This window comes from Corylus avellana, chromosome ca8 (assembly GCF_901000735.1).
Source record: "Corylus avellana chromosome ca8, CavTom2PMs-1.0".
NCBI lineage: Eukaryota > Viridiplantae > Streptophyta > Magnoliopsida > Fagales > Betulaceae > Corylus > Corylus avellana.
In genome coordinates, this window is record NC_081548.1 from 24536981 (window position 1) to 24560911 (window position 23931).

General features: G+C 37.1%; 3 protein-coding genes across 4 annotated transcripts; 2 read left to right on the forward strand and 1 right to left on the reverse strand.

The window, feature by feature from the left end:
- The first annotated feature begins 372 nt into the window (after positions 1–372).
- LOC132189200 (WD repeat-containing protein DWA2) lies at positions 373–6812 on the forward strand. The gene is made up of 13 exons (XM_059603804.1): positions 373–559; positions 679–762; positions 871–1003; positions 1494–1605; positions 2125–2224; positions 3326–3453; positions 4281–4350; positions 4624–4712; positions 5072–5117; positions 5611–5684; positions 5782–5855; positions 5938–5996; positions 6409–6812. The coding sequence occupies exons 1-13, from the start codon at positions 515–517 to the stop codon at positions 6448–6450; spliced, it is 1056 nt and encodes a 351-aa protein (XP_059459787.1). The 5' UTR covers positions 373–514; the 3' UTR covers positions 6451–6812.
- A 2133-nt stretch (positions 6813–8945) lies between these two features.
- LOC132189346 (protein EARLY STARVATION 1, chloroplastic) lies at positions 8946–15941 on the forward strand. Of its 2 annotated transcripts, XM_059604053.1 has the most exons (11): positions 8946–9577; positions 9743–9837; positions 9984–10177; positions 11645–11684; positions 12429–12510; positions 12635–12712; positions 12826–12951; positions 13549–13670; positions 14793–14832; positions 15278–15352; positions 15643–15941. In XM_059604053.1, exons 1-11 carry the CDS (start codon positions 9237–9239, stop codon positions 15809–15811), a joined length of 1362 nt encoding a protein of 453 aa, XP_059460036.1. In that variant the 5' UTR covers positions 8946–9236; the 3' UTR covers positions 15812–15941. The 2 variants fall into 2 exon arrangements, 1 of the variants encoding a protein (XP_059460036.1); XR_009441040.1 differs by lacking the exon at positions 13549–13670 and having other exon boundaries at positions 15643–15734.
- A 470-nt stretch (positions 15942–16411) lies between these two features.
- Positions 16412–23021, reverse strand: LOC132190306 (O-fucosyltransferase 16). Its single transcript, XM_059605257.1, has 10 exons — positions 22543–23021; positions 22375–22425; positions 22185–22275; positions 21902–21978; positions 20161–20249; positions 19851–20034; positions 18999–19180; positions 18350–18452; positions 17606–17937; positions 16412–17515 (listed from the first exon to the last, which is right to left on the reverse strand). Exons 1-10 carry the CDS (start codon positions 22699–22701, stop codon positions 17077–17079), a joined length of 1707 nt encoding a protein of 568 aa, XP_059461240.1. The 5' UTR covers positions 22702–23021; the 3' UTR covers positions 16412–17076.
- Positions 23022–23931: the final 910 nt, after the last annotated feature.

The following is a 23931-nucleotide window of genomic DNA, read 5'->3' on the forward strand; positions in this document are numbered from 1 at the left end:
TTAAACCTTCTTTGCAAACTTAAGTGACAATATTGTAACGGTAGACAAATTTAATTATTTAATGACTAATATAGTAAGTCCTCATGAACTAATATGTTAATTGATAAAAAAAATTGTAATTAAAATTATAGCATCTTTAAAAGCCCTCAAGCAAGCAATTGTTTCTCCCAGGAAAAAAAAGAAAAGAGAAAGCAATTGTTAAAAAGACGAGAAGTTGTGATATGGAGCATTTGGAGGAGACAAGAGAGGGTTTCCGGGTTTGGATGGGTCTCATCCAACGTGCGACCCGCCTGATATAGGGGTCCAAATCAAAACGAAGAGAGCCCCGAGTCCGGCCCCTGACCGTTAATAATTCTGACCATCACAGAGCCCAAAAAAAAAAGAAAAAAAAAAAACACGCGGGCGATTTAGCCTTGTCGTTGGCTTCCGGTCACGCCCAGGCGTATAGGGAAAACTCTACGGCATCAGCTACTGCTAACACGTCCTGTAGATCCCGAAACTAAGCGGTACGCCAATGCAAGGAGGATCATCAGGCATTGGATATGGTCTGAAATACCAGGTAACAAATTCAAAAATCCCTGTTCAACTTTCAGATTTTCTTCTTCTTCTTCTTCTTGTAATTTCTCTCGAACCTTTCGAGTTCTAAATTAGGATTCTGAATCTTTCTTCGTTGGTTAGGCTCGATGCATTTCGGATGTGAAAGCAGACACAGATCACACCAGCTTCATCACTGGCACTCAAAGTCTCAAAGAAGAAAACGAGGTCTATATTTACACAAATTTCTAAAATATATATTCAATTTTTTTTTTCCTTATAATAGGAATTTTTTTTTTCGATGGTTGTTAATTTAATGGAAGTGAACTATTTCAGGTGCATTTGATTCGGCTTTCATCAGGTGGAACCGAGCTCATATGCGAGGGTTTGTTCGCGCACGCGAACGAGATCTGGGACATCGCTTCCTGTCCCTTCGATCAGCGGATCTTCTCCACTGTCTACTCTACTGGTAATTGATTGATTGATTGCTCCTGATTGTTGATTTCTTCTTTTGCTTTGTAATTTCAAACACTACGCGGTGTTTGAATGCTTGCAAGCATGGTTTTGCTTTGTGATATGGATATAGTTAAGGTTTGGGAGTTTATTGGCCCATAGACATTGCAAATAGAGTAAAATAATATCACGCGGTTCTACTGGGAACTTTGAATTGCTTGCTGGTAGGTGTAGTACTTCAAATATTATACTGAGATTGAGGTACGGATTGGCCGAGCGGTTCTCTGATTTTGATCATTCTATACCTCAGAGGGGAAATGCTAGGCATTAGATAGTGAAATTTCCGTTTATTTATTTTCTTTACTGTTTTAGTTGAACCATACGTGAGGCTACTATGTATATGGATTGAGTGCCAATTTCTTGTCTCCACCCTCCCACCGTCTCTCTCATGTGTCACTGAAATCAAGGGAACTGAATTGTTTTGATTTTGTTTGATGGTCTTGAAGGTGAATCGTATGGCGCAGCAATATGGCAGATCCCTGAGTTATATGGCGAGCTAAATTCCCCTCAGTTGGAGCGGATTACCTCACTTGATGCACATGTTGGTAAGATTAAGTGGTGAGTTTGTTTATCCTGGTCTCACATTTCTTTGCTCTAGGATACACGCTCTCTAAATATGCATTGTGAAGAACATGTTTATCTGTTTTTTTTCCTTCCTCTTTTCTTTATCATGTCATGTGGCATATGATTTGGAACTCTGCATTTTGTTAAAGTTGCTGAAATAAATGGAAAAGCATCTTCTAAATAATATGATACTACATAATTTTTAAATGTTTGTGTTCAATGCTTAAAATGATGATTTGAAATCATGTATCTAAACTTATAAGGTAGATACAATTTCTCTATCTTTTGCTTTTGGGATTAAGTAGCTTTTCAGCGCTATCTGGGTCACTCTTGTGGCGATGGTGTGGTGTTATGGTGCAATATTTTTTTTTCTAGTTAAATTTATTTTTCTTATTAGAATGACTAATTTTATTTAATTTTTTTTGTTTGTTTGTTTTTAAGGCTTTGAAGTACTTTGATCCTTACATGTGATTCATCAGCTCACTTGCCCTGTATATATACACCTTTGAACAGCGTTCTTTGGTGGCCCTCTGGAAGGCATGATAAGCTGATCAGCATTGATGAGGAAACTCTTTTCTTGTGGAGCTTTGATTGTTCAAAAAAAGTAGCCCAGGTATAGTTCATAATGAAATTTGTGGAGTGATCCCATGTCCATTGATTATGATTGTGGTAAAAGTAATACCCGACTTAGTTTCCTGTCGCTCTACTGAAGGAATTAGATTTAGGGCAAATAGCTATTTTCGTCCTTGAAATTTGCAAGAAGTTCCAATTTAGTCCCCAGAGTTTAAAAGGTAGCAATCAAGCTCTTGAATCGTTTAAGGGTACGTTTGGTATACTAGAATGATAATTACCTAGGAATGATAATGAGTATTACCAGGAATATAGGAATGATAATGAGTATTACCAGGAATGCAAGAAGCTGAAATGGAATGACCATTCCTATTCATTTGTTTGGTGGCAACACAAGAATGACCAAATTTCATAACTGGAATGAACTTGGTTGTCAACTAAATTTCCTTAAATACCCTTGCTTATAAAAATAATATCCCTAAAAAAACCATTCGTATTTATTGACTCCCCCATTGCTTGAGGGTGGTCGCTGCCACCCCCGTAGGTTCTGTTCGGGAGGCCGACCACCCCCAAATGGTTTTATTTTGGGTGCCCAAAAAAAAAAAACGAATGATATTTTGGGGATATGATTCTTAAAGTTATTCCATTCCTGGGGGAATACCTATTCTCTACCTTTTTTGGAGGAAGGGTTATTTCTCATATCAGAGGAACAACTATTTTATGGCACAACCAAATAACGGAATAGCTATTCCTATGAAATAACTATTCCATTTTATGGCACAAACAAATAACGGAATAGCTATTCCTATGAAATAACTATTCCATTCCTAATTCTATTCCATTGTACCAAACATGCCCTAAATCATTCAAATTAAGCCTTCCATCAACCTCACTGATGCCCATGGCTGGTCTGTCATGTTAAATAGAGCCTGTGGCACTACTTAATCTATATTTGGCAACCTTAAGTCCACATAAAATCGCACGTGGTAGGATAGAAATGGAGTTCTATTTTCTCTTTTGAAATTATCTTTAGCCTGTTTTTCAATCCATGAAACTGTAGTTGCGTGGAGTAATTGTGTAGTGTAACTTTTAACTCTTTAAATTCTTGTGTTGATTCTCATTTAGTTCTTGTTGCAATATCTAGGTACAATCACAAGAGTCTGTTGGTATGCTGCATAAGTTATCTGGAGGAGCATGGGATCCACATGATGTGAATGCTGTTGCAGTCACTTGTGACTCTGCTACCCAATTTTGGGATCTACGGACAATGAAGTATGTTATGCTTTCATACTTTATTGTTGTGTTGCTTTAATAATTGTTTATCACCCATATGTAAAGAGTTTGCATGTAGGTTAGTTTTTGTTTGAAGTATGTTGTCAGATAGTCTCACAGCTTATCAACCCAACCATTGTCTTCATTTGAAACTAGGACCTACCTTCTTAATGGTTTTTGATGTGAAACAAAATAGTCATGAATTCACACAACAAAATTAAGGCAAAACTGGGGCAAAGTGAGGAGAAAAAAAGCTAAAAGAAGAGATAGAAGAAGCTACAAAGAGAGAAGTGAGGAAAGAGAAAGAGGATGAAGAGAGAGAAAAAGGCAGGGGAAAGCGAGAGAAAGAAGAGGGGGAAGGGAGAAGAATATATCCTTCATTTTTTTATTCTATCAACTTTGCCTCCATTGGAGTACAATGTATGCTGAAATAGACTCCAACTAAACCCTTGGGCCACGTCTATTTATTAACTTACCTAACACGGCAATGCCCACTATTGAATTGCCCAAAATAATTTAGGGCAACACTTAATACTATTGACTCTTGAAAATTAAATACTAATAACTCGTTCTGCAGCAGGTTCTTTTTCTTCCTGTTACTGAAAACTGCTTCTTTCTGCTGAGTAGGTTGACAATGTTAACAAGTAGAACTATTGTGCACTAATGTATTCTTATTTTGGTTTTCTCTTTTTGTCAACTAGTTAGTATGATTTGGAAAAACTTTTTGATTTGCATAAAGGGAGGAAAGGTGTTTATGGAACTGCTAATTTCATATGGTAAAAGTACCAAAGCTCATTGGTGACCAATGATTGGATTATTGATTGCAGGAAGACAAATTCAATTGAGCGTGCCCATGTCCGCAATGTTGATTACAACCCGAAGAAGAAGCATATATTTGTAAGAATTTAACTTTGCATTTAGTATACTCGTCTTTGTGTGTGTTCTAACTCCTTATAAAATATAACTCGTCTCAAATTATACTTAACTCTCTCGTTGATAATGATGTATAGATTGGCAGCTAGAGGGTATCTGTCTACACTCATGTATACATGCTTTCATTGTATGTTACAGTGCATGGATAATTTCTTCACATTGCTTCTTATAGCATAAGAAATATCTTTACTGCTTCTAATTTTTTTTAGCATAATTAATATTTTATCTTTATTGCAGGTCACTGCAGAAGAGGAATCTGGGATTTGCATATGGGATCTTAGAAAGCCAGAGGTTCCCATCCAAGAACTTCCGGGACATACACACTGGTATATATATTTAAAGCCTGTTTGTGATTGTGTTGGGAAATAGAGCTTTTGTCTATAGAAAAAAATTTACAAGATCTTTTTAGAAAAAAACCTTATTTTTAAGCTTCTCCCAAAACACAGTTTTGAGCTTTTTAGAGCAAAAAAGTGCTTTTTAAATTTTTTTACCAAACGGACCCATTTTTGCTTGTTGTTAGCCGTGTTCTTGCTGGATGAACCCTATTGTATACATGCATCTGAGTGTTTTCTGTTATTAACTTTGTGCACTTTTAAATGATTTTGATTGGCTGTATCCTTTGTAAAAAAGAATTTTAGATTTTCACATCCTTTTAGCTCCCTAACCTGTTTAAACATGTCACCAGGACATGGGCTGTCAAGTGTAACCCTGAGTACGACAGGCTGATTTTGGTACTCTCTCTCTCTCTCTCTCTCGTATATATATATATATATATATATATATATATGTGTGTGTGTGTGTGTGTGTGCACGTGTGCATGTGTACAAACATATACACATATATTCAAGCCTTTTTTTTGAAGTCCGGAATGGATATTATAGCATACATTTATACATATATTCAAGCCTTTTTTTTTGAAGTCCGGAATGGATATTATAGCATACATTTATACATATATTCAAGCCTTTTGTTTTTGAAGTCCGGAATGGATATTAGAGCATACATTTATACATATATTCAAGGCTTTTTTTGAAGTCCAGAATGGATATTATAGCATACATTTACATTCATCTTGTTAAGGTCTTAGATCTAAGTGGTACCATAGCATCACCTCATCTGCACTGTATATGCCTTCAAAATATTGTAAGACCATTATTTCACTAAATATCTGATGACTGACTGACTCACTGTATTATTTCTCTGATAAAATGGAACCTTTTGCAGAGTGCTGGTACAGACTCAACTGTCAACTTGTGGTTGGCTTCTCCATCTGGCAGTGATGAGTTTACATCTGAAAGGTCCTTTTCTTGTCTTGGGCGTTTAAATATATTCTTTTGGCTTATTTCATCCTTTGATTTCTGCCGATAATTTTCATCTATGTTTTGTTTTTGGCAGCCTGGTTGATTCACCAACTCGGCGGGTGGATCCATTACTTCATTCATACAGTGACTACGAAGACAGTGTTTATGGTAATTACTACAACCCTCTGGTTTTTCTATGCTTTTTATCGTTTTACTAAAGCTGACTTTTTTTTTTACACTTGATTTAAAGGCCTTGCTTGGAGCACCCGTGAACCTTGGATCTTTGCATCGTTATCCTATGATGGGAGGGTGAGAACACTAGTGATCTACTACATAAAGCAGTAGGAAGTGCTAATTAATTCTCTAGGGGAAAAAAATTAAAAATAAAAACTTAGTTTTGCTGCATGGCCTGATACACCTTATTGTTGATTGGGGTATGTGTTACATCTCCATTGCTGGGACAACTCATCGATTGGTTTTGTCCTATTTCTCATTGTCATAATGTGAGCATAAGGTTTAATGCTGCCGAGTTTTTTGTCATGCATGGCTTCCAGAAGCATTCTCTTATGTGCTTCATCTGGGACTTCATTTGCTTCATTTGGATTTTCTGTTAGCAAGGTTGTGAACATGCATTTATGTCGCTGGGTAAATTAATATAGACACCCATTTGACATTTCTCCTTATCTCACGAATTTGACTCTTTTCTTTTCATTCAAAACAGGTAGTTGTAGAAGCAGTTAAGCCTTTTCTCTCAAAAAAATGAAGCTCGACATACATTGCCGGTTGCTACAACTGGGCTACACGGTGCTCCCTTTATGTTCACAGACAGACGCCAGAAGGGAGCAGAACCTAATTTTGGATTTGGGTGTTTTTGTACTGATCAATGTTATGCAGCTACTGGCGATCACTGCATAAATAGAAGTGTCCCCTTGGCAACGCAGTATTGTGAAAGATGACTCCATTGCATACATCCTTTTTATACATATCTCAAGGCAGATTTCATCATCATCATCTGCTCTCATGGAATTTCCATGTTTATTTCATGCATCTTTTGTATATTTCTTGCGTTCGATGAAAACAACTACTGCATGGTAATTATTCTTAGGCGTGCCTCTTTTGAGATGATCTCATCCATTTGACCTCTTTACTTCAGCAAGTATGTGAATCAAACTGACTCGCGTACACTGAATTGACGGGCTTCCCCTAGCCTGAAATTTATGGATTAAACATTTAGAGAGAGAGAGGAGAGAGAGAGAGAGGGGGCAGGCTCCTGATTGGCCAATGTGAGTAGCAATACGTGGGGTTTCCGCCCAACCCATTACAAAGAAAATCGTTCTTTGAGCTTGCTCCCCTCATGCTTCTAGGCATAGCAATGTGGCGCTAAAGATTCTTTGCTATTCAAAAAAAGGAGAACCGGAGATCTTGAAGATGTGAAGAGAAAGATAAAGAAAGAAAACAGAAAGAAGAGGCTCTAGGCTAAGTTTTTTTAAATGATATATATTTAGTATATATTATATATAAAATATCTTTATTATACATAACATGGCTAGGTTGGTTCGGGGTAGAAAAACTGACCCGAACTATGCGTAAAACTGGCCGTAAGGTGTCAGGTTCGGAGTGGTCAACCCAACTGGTTTTTTAAACAGCCCTAGGTGGGGCCTTGTTCTCACATGATGTGATATTTTGTTTGTGTGTTTCATGATAATTATTATGCTGCTCAAAGATAGCGTAAAGTTGAAGCATGATCATTATTTGGAAGTCTATTTGCTCCCATTAAAACAAAACATCAGGTGCCAATTGCCAAAGGTTATCATTAGTCTCCCTCATAAAGAAGCCTCTGCAAAACTACCACAAACGTATATCCACGAGTAAATTACGAAAAGTATGTGTTTATAAAGGCTTCTGAATCCGACGTGTATGACAGTCCCCGATGCTCACATTGGTGACGCAATGCCAGCTTAAGCTTATCCCATAATCCCAAGTGCAAAATTTGTTTCATGAAGTGACATTAAGCTTATCCAAAACACGCAGAGACATGAGTCACAGAAACTGTTGGGTGTTTCCTAGTCCAATGGCAGCGATCCAAATCTAAATTCTCGCGCTTTATTCTTCTTTCACTTTGACTTGTGGCACTCTTGGTCACCACGTATCCCCTGCCCCGAACCTTTTTACACGTCGGCCAACCGCGTCTTCGGATTCAGCTCATCCACAAGCGCATGGCCAACAGGTGTCCTGCCATGTCATCACATTGCAAGGGTGCCGGCACGTGGTGGAACGCAAGAGAAATAGGCGGCACTGGTCGCAGTAAGGGTGTTGCAGACTGCATAGCTTTTGCTTTCGCAACAGTGATAAAGTCCGCTTATATGTCGTATTGTCACGTGGGCATCTTCTCACAGCCACGTGATCACAAGCAAAGATTTCATTAAGAAAATCCGGAGATTCTCTGAGTGTTTGGGGGGTGATTCGAAGATCTGCTTGATTTATACGTTATCATCCAGGAACTGCTGGTGTACTGCCTCCTATATAATTGATCTTCTGTTTAAAGTTAATTTAATTTTTTAGTATATTTCATTAGATTGTAAATAATAAAAGAAGAAAGTTATATTTATCCAAAGAAAAGAAAAACCATCATGGAGAAACAGAAGCAAATATTTTTGTGGGCATCACGTTTTAGCTTTATGTGCCCTGTGGACCAGAACATATCCTTGCTGACAAATCATTTGAATCCTAGCTGACAAATCATGTGAACTTATAGAGTTTGATTAAAGTACGGAACTGGATAAACAAACCCAAGTACTTTGTACAACAAAAGATTTCAAACACTAATTGGTCAAGGCCGTTGCCCTTTCATAAAAGAGTAATGCTATTATGCTAGTGTATTTTAAATAGTTTTTATATTAGTAATTAAACAAATAAATTTAAAAAGTTACTTAAAACAAAGCAGGTCAGCCTATGTAAATTAAGTATAAATGCAACAATTCTTCATCATCTCACTATCAATTTAATAGATTAAATTATATAAAAAAAAAAAATTATTGGTAATTTGATTTCTAGACGTATATTTAAATAAATAAATAAAACAAAAGGTGGGGGGCTCAGCTGTGCTGTTGGTGTGTTCCATCCAACCAAGAAAGAATAGAAGTGACGGTGCAAATTTTGACACGTGGCATATCACAAAATGTGTTGGCCCCACCTCCTGCTCACGTGTATGATTAAATCCCCGGGATTCGCAGCCATTTTCCAAAGCACCTTCTCCGATCTGATCTCTCCTCTCTTCAAAGCTCAGTCCCTCCCTCACCGTCAGGTGCCCCAAGGCCCCCAACACAAAGATTCCCCCGAAATTCTCTCCTCTAATCCCATTGGTTGCTTATTTTTGTTTCCCAAAATTCCTAATATTAAAGAGGGAAAAATTAAAAAGGGAAAAACACAGGTCTCCTTCGTTCTCTGGAGTTCAACAACACTCAGAGTGACTTTCTCCAGTTTTACACGAGGGATTTCTGTTTCTACTTTAGGGTTTTGATATTTTTCCGGATGGCATTTTCGTAAATAATGGCGGCGAGTTCCGGAGGCTTCGCGGCTCAGTTCGATTTCAAGCTCGGTGGAGGAGGAGGACAGGGAATCGTCGTCGGAGATGGATTTCCGGGGGCGCATGGTCTCGGATTGGAGGTGAGGAAGCGGTGGTGGTGGAGGAGGAGGGTGCGTGAGCGTGACCGGGTCGTAGGACCGTGTCGGATCAGCTGCTGCTGCTCCGACCCGGTTGTCCCGATCCGGAGAGCCAACGGGCCGGTCAAGCGCGTGGAGAAGCGCGAGGAATGGCGGTTCGACCCCAAGAGAAGGCCTCACAGAGCCCGAATCCAAGCCTCCCCTTCAACGCCTTTCGCTTCTTCTCAGTATGTCCCAATCTTCGCCTATATGTGTGTGTGCGTGAGTCTTGTTCACTAGGTGCTTAAGTACTTGGTTTAGCCAAACGAGGTCTTGGTTGTTTTTCGAAGATTACTTGTGGTGGCGATTAGTTTGTATAAGTTGCTCTTTTTGGCATTTTGATTTTGGTGCAGATCGCGCTTTATCTCGAAACAAGAAAAGAAGTTCTATCCTCGCTGTACCCCGAGAAATTCCGGTCCGCAATCCCGTGACACGCCTCCGAGAAGAGGTAAATTTGGAATGCAGTCATTGTCATGTTGGTTTGTGATGTAATCTTGATGTTAGTTGCTTTAACAAACAATTGAAGATAACTAAGAAAACCTGTGATGAAATTCCGTCTATGCTAACATTTCAATTGATGGCACTTCATTGTAGACACTGGGATTGCGAATGAGAACGAGTGGGGCATCAGCTTATTGAATGAGAATGTTAATGAGTCTGGTACAAATGAAGATGGGAGTTCTTGGTATCGAGAAAGTGGGGAAGACTTGGGCGAAAATGGATACAGATGTAGGTGGACAAGGATGGGTGGTCAATCAAATGATGGTTCCTCAGAGTGGAAAGAAACGGTATAAGTATCGTTCAATCATGTGATATTTCATGTATGATAGCATTGTTCACTTGGAGTGAAGCTAAATGGAAGCAATTCTCTGTGAATATTACATGCCAATGACAATTGCTACTCATTTTTACTGGCACATTCTTCAAATTCTTTTATATATGTATTATTGTTATGCATATATATTAATTAATAAGCAATTGAGGAAGTTCAATTCACACAATGGCTGAAGCTACCTCGCAAGTTTCTGTCCTTACAAGTAACTGTTGAATTATGTTGTTTAATATCAACTAAATCCGGTTATAAAGGTAAATAACTACTTATAAGGAGGGAGAATATGAGCAGGTCTTCCATTCCATAGTACATATTTATTTCAGTTGATTCTCAAGGGTGCATAAGCTCTTTGGGAATCTCATGGTGCAATCTGATTTAAAAATTTCTATGCAAGGAGGGAATGATGTTGGTTCTGTATGGTTAAGAGGGAAAAAGTTTCAAAATTTATGAATTGAAGTTTATTTCACATTCCAGAGTATTTTTAGTAATGAGAAAATGGAAAAAAAAAAAAAAAAAAAATTCCTTTTAAGTAATGATCATCTAATCTGCAAGAAGAATTTCTAGGTGTAGGTCATATGTGTAGCAGTAGAAGGGTGGCTATGAGAAAAGTGATGATTTTTTCTACCTTGAGGATAAAATTTATATTGGAAAATACTTCCCTAGAAGCAGGCTAAAGTGACGCCTTTTTTGGAGTGTTGTGTGATTACTGCATCCAAACAAATTTGAAGAGAAGTTTTTTTTGAAGTAACATTCTGACACAAACAGACACAGAAACTGTAAATGGTGGATGACATTTTCTTTCTGTTATTGTGCCAATATTGATATGACAAAATGTGAAGTTAAAGCTATGAGTTAGCTTTATCGTGGCCATCAAATCATCATTGTCAAAGCCTTGTCACAACCTATGGGTGCTATAGCTTCAAGCTATTGTCATATTAGCATCTGGAAATGCATGGATGTTGTCTTGGAGGGACAACAAAATTCATGAAAACAGTAGTAATTAATGTCAACTCGTATTACTAGCACATTAAATGGACATGGAATTTGAAATTTAATGTGAATAGTTTATCATGTTCTGATGCTTTGAAAAAGTTGAAAAAAATTAATATGACTAGCATACAGAACATGTCTCTCTCCGTTGAGCTAATTAACAAGTAGTTTCATCTTTTTCTACTAGTAATCTATGTTTTTTATATCGAGATGCATTTGAGTTCCTGGAGAAAATACTTGTAACATCTTTTTTTTGTTCTGAAATTATTCCATAACTTTGGAGTCTATATTGAGTGATGTATTACTTTTTATAATTGTAGAGTCTATGATTAATCATCTGCCTTTCAATGAACAGATGACATTTTTTTTATAACCCTATTAAGTATCATCCCAGGTGGATGCATTTAATTGGATTTATTGATCTCATTGACAGTGGTGGGAGAAAAGTGACTGGACTGGATACAAAGAGCTAGGTACTTGCTGACCCTATCTTTACTTTCCCAATTGGTTATTTCTATGGATCAATAGAGATATCTAGATAGTTTTTGATATTCTAGCTAAAAGTTTTGAACAATTTTGTCTAAGGGTTATATTGTTGAAATTATAGCTTACCAATCTGACTTAAATTGAGCTCCTGCCTGATAGTGATGAAGGGAAAGTTTGCACCTTTCAACATCTGTATATAAATTGATTTACTGGTTTATGACTCCATCCGAGTAAAATTGTCTATTCCTATTGGTTCATTTTCATTTTCCACATTTCTAGTCATTTTGATTGGGACAAGTAGTCTCCAGTAATTAAGGGATTGACATGTGGACGACTTATGTAATTCATGCCCAAGCATCTCAAGCTTTAGAAATATATAAGTATGAATCCAATTGTCCATTTCACGTTTCTTGTTTGTATGAAATATGGTGCCTATCAATCACTTTGGACATTTGTGTGCATATTAATAAGATGCTATAATTTGACTGAGTTAAATGACTTGAGCAATCCCATTGATTCTTTGTCCAGTCGTGCTTCTGGACTATGCACTACCATGTCAAATTAATCTATTATCTGAGGACATGCAATGGCAACCCTTCCCAGCATACTATATTACTGTTTGTGTAATTAAATCTAGAAACTGTCCCAGTACATTGCCTGTTTTCAATCTTTTGGCTAATTAATCTGAGTGTTTATTACATGTGCATTCACAAAGTTCTATCTTCTTGCAGGTGTGGAGAAATCTGGTAGAAATGCTGAAGGGGATTCATGGTGGGAAACATGGCAGGAAAATCTTCAACAAGATGAATGGAGGTCTTTATCGTTGTCTTCCTGTCCATATAAAAAAAGTTTGCGAACTAAAAAATGTAGTCACTTTCCTGTTTGTGCCACTTCAATTGATATGACAAGTCAATAATTCTGGATTCCAACATTGCAGTAATTTAGCAAGGATAGAGAGGAGTGCACAGAAACAAGCAAAATCTGGCACTGAAAATGCTGGATGGTACGAGAAGTGGTAAGCTAATGTACTTCAATGCCCAATACTTGTGTGCATTGGTTATGCATGTGAGCAACAACGAAGTGTTGTATATTCATAATAGATTGATGATACATCTAATCTGAATACAGGTGGGAGAAATACGATGCTAAAGGCTGGACTGAGAAAGGGGCACATAAATATGGTAGACTGAATGAACAGTCCTGGTGGGAGAAGTGGGGAGAGCATTATGATGGAAGAGGATCTGTTCTCAAATGGTTTTCTTTAATCATCCTTTGTGATTTCACTTTGAACATAAATGTGCTTTGTGCAAATGCCTTCTTCTATGGATGCTAGTGTATTTCGTACGTTCATTAGTTTGAGTGTGCAAGTCAAAATTCAGATTTTGCCTGTAATCACTACGTATGAGATTTTATTTTATTTATTTTTTAATTTATGAAACTAAGCAACAGATGGGAAGAAAGAAAGAAAGAAAATCTGTTCCAAAGTTTCATAATTTCATGCTTCAAAAGAAAAAAAAATGTGGCATAGTTGATCGTGATAGATATGTGGAGGCAACATACATTTGTAGAAAAATAATTTTCTCTCCCATTCAATGATATATGAACTACGGGTATATACCACACTAATAATGATATGAAGACCTTGGTTTGTGTAGAAATTTTAAGGGAGGATAATTGAGGATTTAAGTACTATTTTCCATTGCTTTATCTGAAACCATGCTTTGGGAAGAATTGACAAATCACGCAATGTTGGCCTTTTTCTTTGTCTGTTCATGTATTTAATACTTTTAGAGCCTCCCAGTTGACTCCTCTCTCTCTCTCTCTCTCTCTCTCTCTCGTAAACCTCCTCAGGACAGATAAATGGGCTGAGACTGAACTTGGCACCAAATGGGGAGACAAGTGGGAGGAGAAGTTCTTTGCTGGCATAGGTTCACGGCAAGGGGAGACCTGGCATGTATCTCCCAGTGGTGAACGTATGTCTAATCCTTTTATTCTTTAGTGATAATGTTTATTTTACATATCATGTCTGCCTGGTAAACATTTATCATTAAATGTTTTGGGCCATCGAACATATCCTTTGAAATTCTTTGTATGTTATTTTGGATTTTCTTTTAAAATAGGGTAATGCTACTTTTCACACCAGTTGGCATGACGTTTTTTAAGTAGCTTCTTATGTCAGCCACTTAAAAAGACAAAAGGAAAACCACTTAAAACACACCATATCAGCCGGTATGAAATGAGTGTGAAAAGTACTATTAATCTTTAAAGTAACCAATATCGATTTCTGTTGATTCCTTGATTTGTACAGGTTTTCTTTTTTTTCTTGCAGTTTATAATATACTAATCTTTATTCCTAGTAACTTCTTCTTAAGACCCACCGGAGTTGCCCTGGAAATATCTTTGACAAAAAAATGTCTAGTGGAAGGATTTTGACATATCTTTTAGGCCTTCTGAAACTATACCCTTTCACTTTCTGGGAGAAGACATGGGTGCTTAAATTTGAGTATTATTGATGGATTAATTGTTCGTGTGGAGAAATATTTTGATATAAAAATTTTAGTTCCTACACAGAAACACTCTCTAGGCACCGTCTCGCCTGTGTGACTGCCAATTTTCATGCCAATGTCTACACCAGAATACCTTTATTTATAGAAGAAGAGAGCCTACTTGTACAGTTATGTTTTGGCATTTTTTTTTTAAAATTTTATATATATAAAGGACTCATGAGTTGCATTGCTTGTCATTTATCCTAATGAGCTGGGCCTCATTGCTCATTTCGGTTTTCATTTCTACAGTTACAGCAATGAAATTCAAGTTATGAATCATATTCTTTTCTTCTTCTTTTTGTGATTAATGTTTATGAACATGATATGATAATATACTCAACTGATTGACCTTATGAAAACATGACAAACTAAATGTCAGGATTCTTTCATGGTTTGAAGGAGTGGCCTCAATTACTGTTGCCTAGGATTTGTAAATAAATTGTTTCCATGTCCAGTGATTGAGGTGTTCATGTTTGGTTTTACTTGTATAACTTAATTTTTATGGTGTACATAAGAATTCATCAGTTTTTTTTTTTTCCTCTTTTTCAGGTTGGTCGAGAACATGGGGGGAAGAACACTTCGGAAATGGGTATGGACATTTCTCTCTTAAACCGCTTTAGGAATGCAGCAAAGCTTCTCTCATGATAGCTAGCCGTTTTATAATGATTTGTTCTTTTAATATAGCCGTATTTAAATTATTTTCAAGTTTAACCTCATATGAATTTAATGGTTAAATATTTAGTTCTTCTACCTTTCATTGTGTGAGAAATGCTAGACTTTTCAAATTTTTTTCTCCAAAAGTTGTCTTCCAAATAATGTGTTAACATCCCATGAGATTTATTATTTTATGTCACTAACTCATGAGATGATGAGAAACCATTTGAGAACCAACTTTAAAAGAAAATTTTTGAAAAGTGTAGCTCTATTCATGTATTAGTACTGAAGATAAATTTTAGAGTTGTAGGAAGTCCTTTGTCGATGGTTGATTTCTGCGTACCGTATTGGATACTAATATGGCATTTTTCCTGTGCCAGCAAAGTGCATAAATACGGGAAGAGCACAACAGGTGAAAGCTGGGATATTGTTGTGGACGAGGAAACCTATTATGAGTAAGAAGATTACTTATCAACTGTCAAAGTTGGCTGTATATACATTAGAGTAATGCTAGAAGAGAAATGCTACGCATCGTACTTTTATCCCACTTTACTATGTGAAAAAAAAAAAAAAAAATTCAATTGCAGATTGATTTTGCCATATCAGCAGAGTGTGGTGTATAGCATTATTTATGTTAAAAATCACACTTTGCTAACGTGGAAAAGTGAGATAGTTATCTTCTTAGAAGTAGGTAAGATGGGTTTTTGTGAAATTTAAATTTGATGAACTTTCGCTTTTGATGAAGGGCTGAACCTCATTATGGTTGGGCGGATGTCGTGGGTGACTCGAACCAGTTGCTTTCAATTAACCCTCGGGAGAGGCCACCTGGTGTCTACCCAAATCTTGACTTTGGGTCATCTCCACCACCTCCACCTGATGATGACTCATCAGAAGAATTGCCTCCTTCACAATGAAGGGCCGATTTTTGGGCTGAGACTTTAGGTAGGTGGGTTATTGATTCAAGTCCAATTATATTGTTTGAAACTCTTGTAACAGAATATTGCGAGTTACCCCTGTCAATTAATTCATTCTTTTGATTGTTAATGCTTCCATGTCTTCCATTTCAGACGCCGATTACGTTTTGTATATTATTTACTTGTGATCATGTCTTGGTAAGAATAATACGTATTGTTAGCAGTATCTGGCCGCTGCTATGCCCCTTAAGCAGTGCCCCAAGACCCGAAGTGTTCTTACTTTGTTCTTGTCCTCTCTTTTGCATTACTTGGGGAAAACTAAGAGAAGTCCTTTTATGGTCGAGATGTAATGTTGTATTTAACAATACAAGTTAAATATCTTAACACGCCAGTCAAAAAATTTAAATGAAGTAGCATTCTTTATGCTATTAGATGTAACATCACGTGTTTTTTGAGTATGTAATATTTACATATTCTTTTAAAAATGCATGTAAGAATTACAAGCTTTAAAAATACATTCATGTTAAGTCAGATCATTAATGGTTAAATATAAAATCAATTTGAGCGCTAGATGAAAAAAGTTACCGCAAGAAAATCAACTTCACAACATTTGTCAAATGTATTGAACTGTAAACCCTGATAATCTCTTCTAAAAATACTCGAAAGGTAATTTTCCAATTAGTTTACAGCCGCCATCTATCATTGTTGCTATCTTCGAACATGTCTAACATAAATCAGTTGATTACAAGAAATCAACAACCTTGCGAGATGATGAATTTCCAGGACCTGAAAAGATGTAAGACCAAAAAAAAAAAAAAACCGCAAAATTACACCAACTATTTGTTTTTTGGTGCGAAAAGAGATGCATAACCAAAGATTTCTTGGTAAAAGTAATGAGCAGTCCAATCCAATATTTGGGTCTTGGTTCCGGCACCAATTCGCCCATCTCTGAAATCTTCCTCATACCCCCTTGCTGAGCTTTCACCGCATAGACTAAAAGGTCACATATGTCTCCATCTTCAACAGTTGAGATCCATTCAATCCCACGACTTTCAGTGTAGGGTGATGTTTCTGACAGTAAAATTTTATTTAACAGCTCATTGTCAGGAACCCAACATTGTGGCGTTGTTCACAACGGTGGGCTAGCACTTTTCTCTTTTGCAATGATTCTATATACAGGAAGACCCTACATTGATGCAAATTGTTGAAAAGGATGCAAGGAAGGCAATTAAAATTTACGAAAGAATCGGTTACGAACAGCCTTGTTAGTCTGAAAGCATCTCTTCCAACTCGGGATCTTCGGAGATTGCTCCATCATAATCCAAACCAGTTCCATTGAAGATACCTCTCTCGGAGAGCTCATTCTGATCTTCGCCATAGTCCTCAGACCATTCTGGCTCTTCATCAACATTTTGATCATCAATTACAACATCTTTTTTATTGGCATCGGAACCCTTGCCAAATTTTCTAGGTCCTGAATCTTTCTTTGCCTTGGCCTCAGAAGCTTCACATATGCAGGTAGATGGGTTCTCGTGAAACTCACCCCTGCCTGGCCTCACTTCATTTGGCTCCCCCATGAAACCTCTCTGAAAAGTACGAACTCTAGAGGCAAATGCTTCCCAAGTCATGTTGCTTTTGCTTAAGAATAACCGATATAGTTTTTTGGCATTTGGGCGAATGGTAGGTTTGTGTCCAAAATATCTCCTGCAAGAAGGGAAATGCTTGCAAGTTAGCAGGTACATGAAACAAGAAATAGAACCGCAGGGGAGGGGAATGAAAATAAGCAAGGCATACCTTCGTCCAGCTAATATTTTAGCCATATTACCATTGTTGTTCGTAACAAATACATCACTTTCATCACAAACTATGAAGTCAAGTGCAGCCATGCGAGAAGAAAATGAAGAAAATGGTTCCAACTCCTCCTTTGTGGCTATAGTCTCTTTTGAATAGAAATTTGGGAACAGTGCTTTCAGGGGTGCTAATGTCTCTTCCCCTCCATATACTTCCCCAGATGCCACATAAATATGGACATCACTGCCATATCCCAGTGCTCTCAGCATCAGACCTACTTCTTCTGGTGTGAGTGGGCATTTTCCATGCCTCCTTTCCTTGTCAGGATTGCTAATCTGCAAGTCAATCCAAAAGGTCTCAGACATAACTCAAAAACTCGGGATCAGTGTTAAACCCATGTAGTAGGAGCGTAAATCAAATTCACACACACACATACACACAGTATAACTGGTCTGAAACGTGTAGGGAAGTGTCATCTTTGTATCATCTTTTATCTTTAAAACACACACATATGCAAGCACACATTTTCCTATATTGGAAAGGCTGCTATCATGCATAAGGCCTCAATCAAATATCTATGATTCACTTTTCACATGCATAACCCCCGTCTAAAGTTCATATTTCATGTTACAGGTCAACTAACCCCCACATACATATTGATTTTCAGGTTTTTCATTTTGTGTCTCTAAGACATGGAGGATTGGGTTTAGATTGGAGAAATTCTAGAGTAGAATAATTGACCCTTACATGTAAAGTTTTCCACCTCCTTCGTATTGCAGCCAGGTCTTTCCTTTCCTTTTCTCCACCACCATAATAGCATCCCGAGAATGCAAGCATATCAGGTTCAAACCTGTAACAAGAAAGATCTGGTTGCATAAAAAACTCTCACAATGTAAAACACATTGCTTGCCCATTATAATGCAAATTATGCAATGGCATTTGTTCTCCACAAAAAGCAGACAAGGCCATTACAATCAATCCAGAAACTGGGTGATTGCCTGCTTCTAGAATTCCACATCGCTCCATATCATCACAATTCAAATCATACACTCATTTTATGGTGTTTTTATAATCCAATTTTAAAGGAAATTGATGAGTAAGCCTTGAAGTACATATTTGTCAATATTTTGCATATTTGAGCACGTTTGTGTGTTACAATATGCATATATCTGTGTGCAAACATATGTAGAAGAATCTGTGTGCGTGTTTGTGCAAATGACAATCTACTTCATCATCAGGTGGTGACCATTAACGTGAAAGTTTGAACAAAGCTTCAAACCACGCTTGCACAATGGGCTCAATAAAATGGTGCAAGAAATATATGAGAACAAGGCAAGATAACATTGATTTCAAATCATTTCTCTAATTAAACCATTAGTAAAGACAATTAGACTACCTCAGGTGCAATGCAATATAATGCTTGCCTTTCCTTCTCATTCGATGGACCAATTTTTTACCCATATCAAGTATTGGATCAGTAAATCTTAAGGCATGGTAGTTAACTCTACATCTCAACTTTTGCAAATCTGTGTCCAACTTGTTTGCTAGTCTGTAATCAAACTTGGTAAGCTGAACAGCCTGTAACAGAATAAAGACTAGTGAGTGTCCTTTCCTGGAATAGTCAGATACATATTCAAGGTAGAATATAAGAGTCCACACCATACAAAAAGCAACAGTGGGGAAAGGTCAAAGCAAGGATGTTTTCTGAGCATGTCCAATTGCAAAATAAAACTTCACAAATTAAGAAATAAAACATTTAAATAATTGTGTAAACCAAAGAGATTGAGATGCAGTTTGATACATGCATATACGTGAACAAATATTACCGATCCAATAGATTCATAGGCTGATAATATTCGTTTTTAACCCCTTTTTTTCTTTGGGTGCTTAGCAGGTGATATTTTACACACATTCCTTAAAAAGAAAAATGGTATCCTTTTTGGTTTACTAAAACCCACTCTAAAATGTTAATCCAAAGTTGGAGTCCTCTTATCTAAATGGGCTAGTGAAATTTTTTGTCCATTAGATAATGAACTAATTCTACAATTCAAAAGAGGATAATAGACAAAATTAAGAAAAGCAAAAGCATAATTTCACAATTCAAAAGACGGTTTTCTAACTCCCGCCCCCCCTTCCCCCCCTTCAAAAAAAAAAAAAAAAAAAAAATAAATAAATAAAAAAATGAAAGAAAGGAGGGGGAGGGATAAAAATACAGGCAATCAGAAGAGCTAGAGAAATGAAAACTTACATGCCTTTTCAAGAGAACAGGTAATACACGATTTTGATAACATCTTTCACTACACTTCCTTGGAACACGCATGGTGTACGGAGTCAACGTTTTCCCTCCCTTCCTTGGGAGATTCTTTATAATTTTAACATCTTTTGACAGAAAGGATATAAACCAATCAACATCAAAGATCTCTGAAAAGGTACTGCACAGACAATGTGACAAATTTGTTATCTTACTATGTAAGGATTGAATGAGAATAAATGTTTCTTTCTTATTTACAAATTACAAATAGAAGTAGCAGACCAGATATAATCATTCCATTACTAACCTAGAATCTTTCCAGAAAGACTTTTGGTCCAGCTTCGGAACAACAAGAGTAGCATTTAATATACGGGCAGCAACAACAGCATCTGTAATCTGTCAAATGGTAGGTCTACTAAGCTTGGTAACAAGAATAAACAAATGATTCAACTCATAATCAAGAAGTGGCACAGAAACAAAACATCAGTTTGCTTGTTCAAGTCAACCTATATCATCACAAAGTATTTGATTTTTGACTAAGCAAACCAACCTGCTTCACTATAATCCTTTCTTTTGATCAGTAATTTAATCTCATTAGAAAAGTGCTGAGAGGCACAACCCTAGAAACCTCGTATTGAAAAAAAAAAAAAAAAAAGTCTAAAAAAAAAAAAACTAGGAAAAAAAAATGAATAAAGCAAAACAAGGATGCCACTGAATAAAGTAAAACATTTGCGGCAAAGTAATTTGCACCAAGATGAGGCACCAAAAAAAATTCAGAAAGGATTAACCCAACATCAATTGCTTGAATTAACAGCATCCAAAACACCTTATTTACATCTTCAAATTGCATCTTGAAAAGGCAAATATTAGGTACTTTGGGACTCTTGTTTCAGCAGAAGCTCCACTACCAATTAGGAATTTAGGACTAGTGGAAGCACAACACATAGACAATAAAACAGAAACATCCTCAACACAACAAGATTCAACGTGGTTAGCCAATTCCATGCAAAAAGCTCAAATAAATCTCACAAATACAAATGAACTAAATTCCCATTACAACCAACTCAAACTCTCAATCTAAATTCGAAAATGTGACACTCACAATCTCAGAACCCCAGTACACTAATGGTGCATTCACGCTCAAACAATAAACAACCCTCAACTCATATTCAACTCACACACATACAAGCATCTTTCAGCCCCAAAATCTACCAAACTAGTTTTTCGAATAAAGCCACTTGGCATTATTTTAAGAGCCTTATTCTAAGCACATCACTCCCCCACATGCAAAGACCACCTTGGGCAGAAATCATTGAATCCCAAGTATAATTCATGAATCTTTTCTTAGCGATGTGGGATGACCACCCTTACATAGAAAGTATTGCACACCCTTATGTCCCAACTATTCCAAGTGGAATTCATTGAAATTTGAGACTAGGACCCAACGCCAATATTTTTTTTAATATGAATTTTTTAGTTTCTCATAATTTATGTATCTCTCAAGTGTTCAAAGTGACTCTTGCACTACTAATGCTTTAATATGGTAAAACAGGGCAGGGGAATCTGCGGTATTAAGAGAACCTCACTGGTAACAGGCAGTTGAAATCAGGTTTTCTAAATATAGCTTGAGACTGGTGTTAGTGTCTCCATCAGCTGTGGCTGGAGCAGCAAAACATGTGAGGCATTCCCCTATTTCTTCAGTAAAACAGTATAGAGTATGCTATAGGCCTCTTCTGTATATATGTATCACAAATCTTAATTCATATAAGTCTGTTGGGTTTAGGCATTATTTGCTTGCTAAACGGCCAGTAATCTTCCAATAATTTCATTTTATTTTCCAGTGCTATTTAAGGCTAAGGCTCGCATGCTTGCTTCCAGCAATAAACAACTCAAAACAAATTTACATATGTTCAACTTTGCTGAGTGCTAGTATAAGTTTTCAGTTTTCATAAAAGTCTTGTTCCCTGCAAACATTCATTCCAACAGACGCAAATTGTTACGAAAACTTTTCTTCCACTACTGTAAAAGATACAAGTCCAGAAAATTACCCCAGTTCTTTGTTGATTCAAGCCTCCACTGGTTGCTATGGCCAAGTATCGATTAAGATGCGTTACAGCTTCAGCTTCTGAAATTTTTTCAAAAGAAGTTTTAAATCATACTATTGCATTCTCCAAGACTCAATCGGAAACAAAAAATTACAAACAAAACTAACTAGTTAATAGCAGCATGCTATGATTGTATTAATCAGGTCCAAAACCCTAGCTATTAAACCAAGAGAAGATTCCCAAATTGCACATGTTTTTAACACACAAAAAGCGAAGTTATACGCACTTTGAAACTTGTTGCTGGCATTGCTACATCCATAGTAGAACTTGGAATTCCTGGAATTCCAGAGATCGCGACCCGATCTCCCACCACCGCTCTAGTCCTCGAAATTCAAGAAATCACAGTGAGTAACGAACAAAGAGATCCCGAAAATCTAAGAAAACAAAGTCTCTCTCAGAATCCAAAAAACCCTAACCGGAACACGAAACGCCGAAACTCCAGCCGCATCGTCCTCGGCAACCTTAAGCTGCACACAAATCCCTCACAAAATCAATCACAGATTATTGATATAGAAATGCATATATAGAAAAAAAAAAAAAAAGAAAAAAAAAGCGTGCGTGTGTGAGAGAGAGAGAGAGAGTACAGAATGGCGGTGGCGGATTTGATCGGAGTCTACGGGCGAAGGAGCAAGAAACGAGAGGAGAGCAAAGAGGATGAGAAGAGCGCCGGAAACGGCCGATATAAAAGGTAAAAGTCGCCGGAGCCGGTGGTAATAGTGGTGGCGCCGCCTCTGGACAGCCATTCTCTCCGGTCCTCACTGCTGCTTGTAATTGTTGGCGGTGGAGCTCCGCGCTCAACACCGTGCCTTCTTCGCGCTGCGCAAGAAATTCTAGAGGATTCTGATCGACTCTGATCCGATCAAAATGTGATTATTCGAGAGAGAGTATCTCTCATTCTCAGTGCCGCGGCCCCTGGAGGGCACTGGAAATTTTTGAAACCAAAGAAAAAGGACACGGCGACAACGACAAGGGGTGGTTTCCGAAATAGGTAGCTACGAGAGGGACGTCAGTCGTGTAGCTTTTGGGAAGAGAATTATGAGATGGCACGCACGAGCACGGGCACGGGCACATAGAAAAGTCACCTCCAAACGAACACCTAAAATGTGGGTGTCGTGACACTCTGCTGAGTCTGCTCCTCATTCCTCTCGCCTTTTCTGCCTTGTGCGAAGCACGGGCTGTTTATTTATTTATTTATTTATTTATTTTTAATTTTTATCTATATTTGAGTTATAATTCTCTGCAGAAAAAATTAGTAGAATCGATCTGATAAAGGAGGAGCTAAGCACTCAGATTATTAACATAATTTTAAACTAGAATGATTATATCAGTAGTTTAGTCAACAAAATATGACTTTTGGTATTTTCATGGCCTATATTTGATTAGCCAGGAATTATCAATCTTATCAACATTCTATTTGACCACAAAGACAGGCCAGATTCCTTACTCCCAATTCAGGCAGCTTTATATATATATTATAATAGGGGATTGTGGTACTTAACTGTCATTAACTAAATAAACCCCACATGTTGGACCATTCCAGATTCCAGATAAGGTAACTGATAACTCCACCAAAGGCTTCCTATGATAATTTTTTATTTTTTTATTTTTTAAAATAAAAACATTAATAAACACTTTAAAACACTCAAAATTACTCTTAACTTTATATTGGATAACACTTTTTTCAAAAAAATAAAAATAAATACATATAATGATATCCTCCTTTCATGTTTGTGGAAGTTGGGATTGCTAATACAGAGCCCTGGAAAAGTAACGAAAAAGTAAAGCTTTTTGTGATAAAGTTAACCGTGTGTGTTACTCGAGTAATGATGTTCTTGTGCCTCCTAGGTAAGCAAGGTATATAAAAGTGGAGCACCATAGATATCATTTCATTAATCACACTTCTTTTTTTTTTTTTTTTTTTTAAGTTCACTTAACCTCCTAAAACTACTACTCCAATAATAATTTACCCTCAA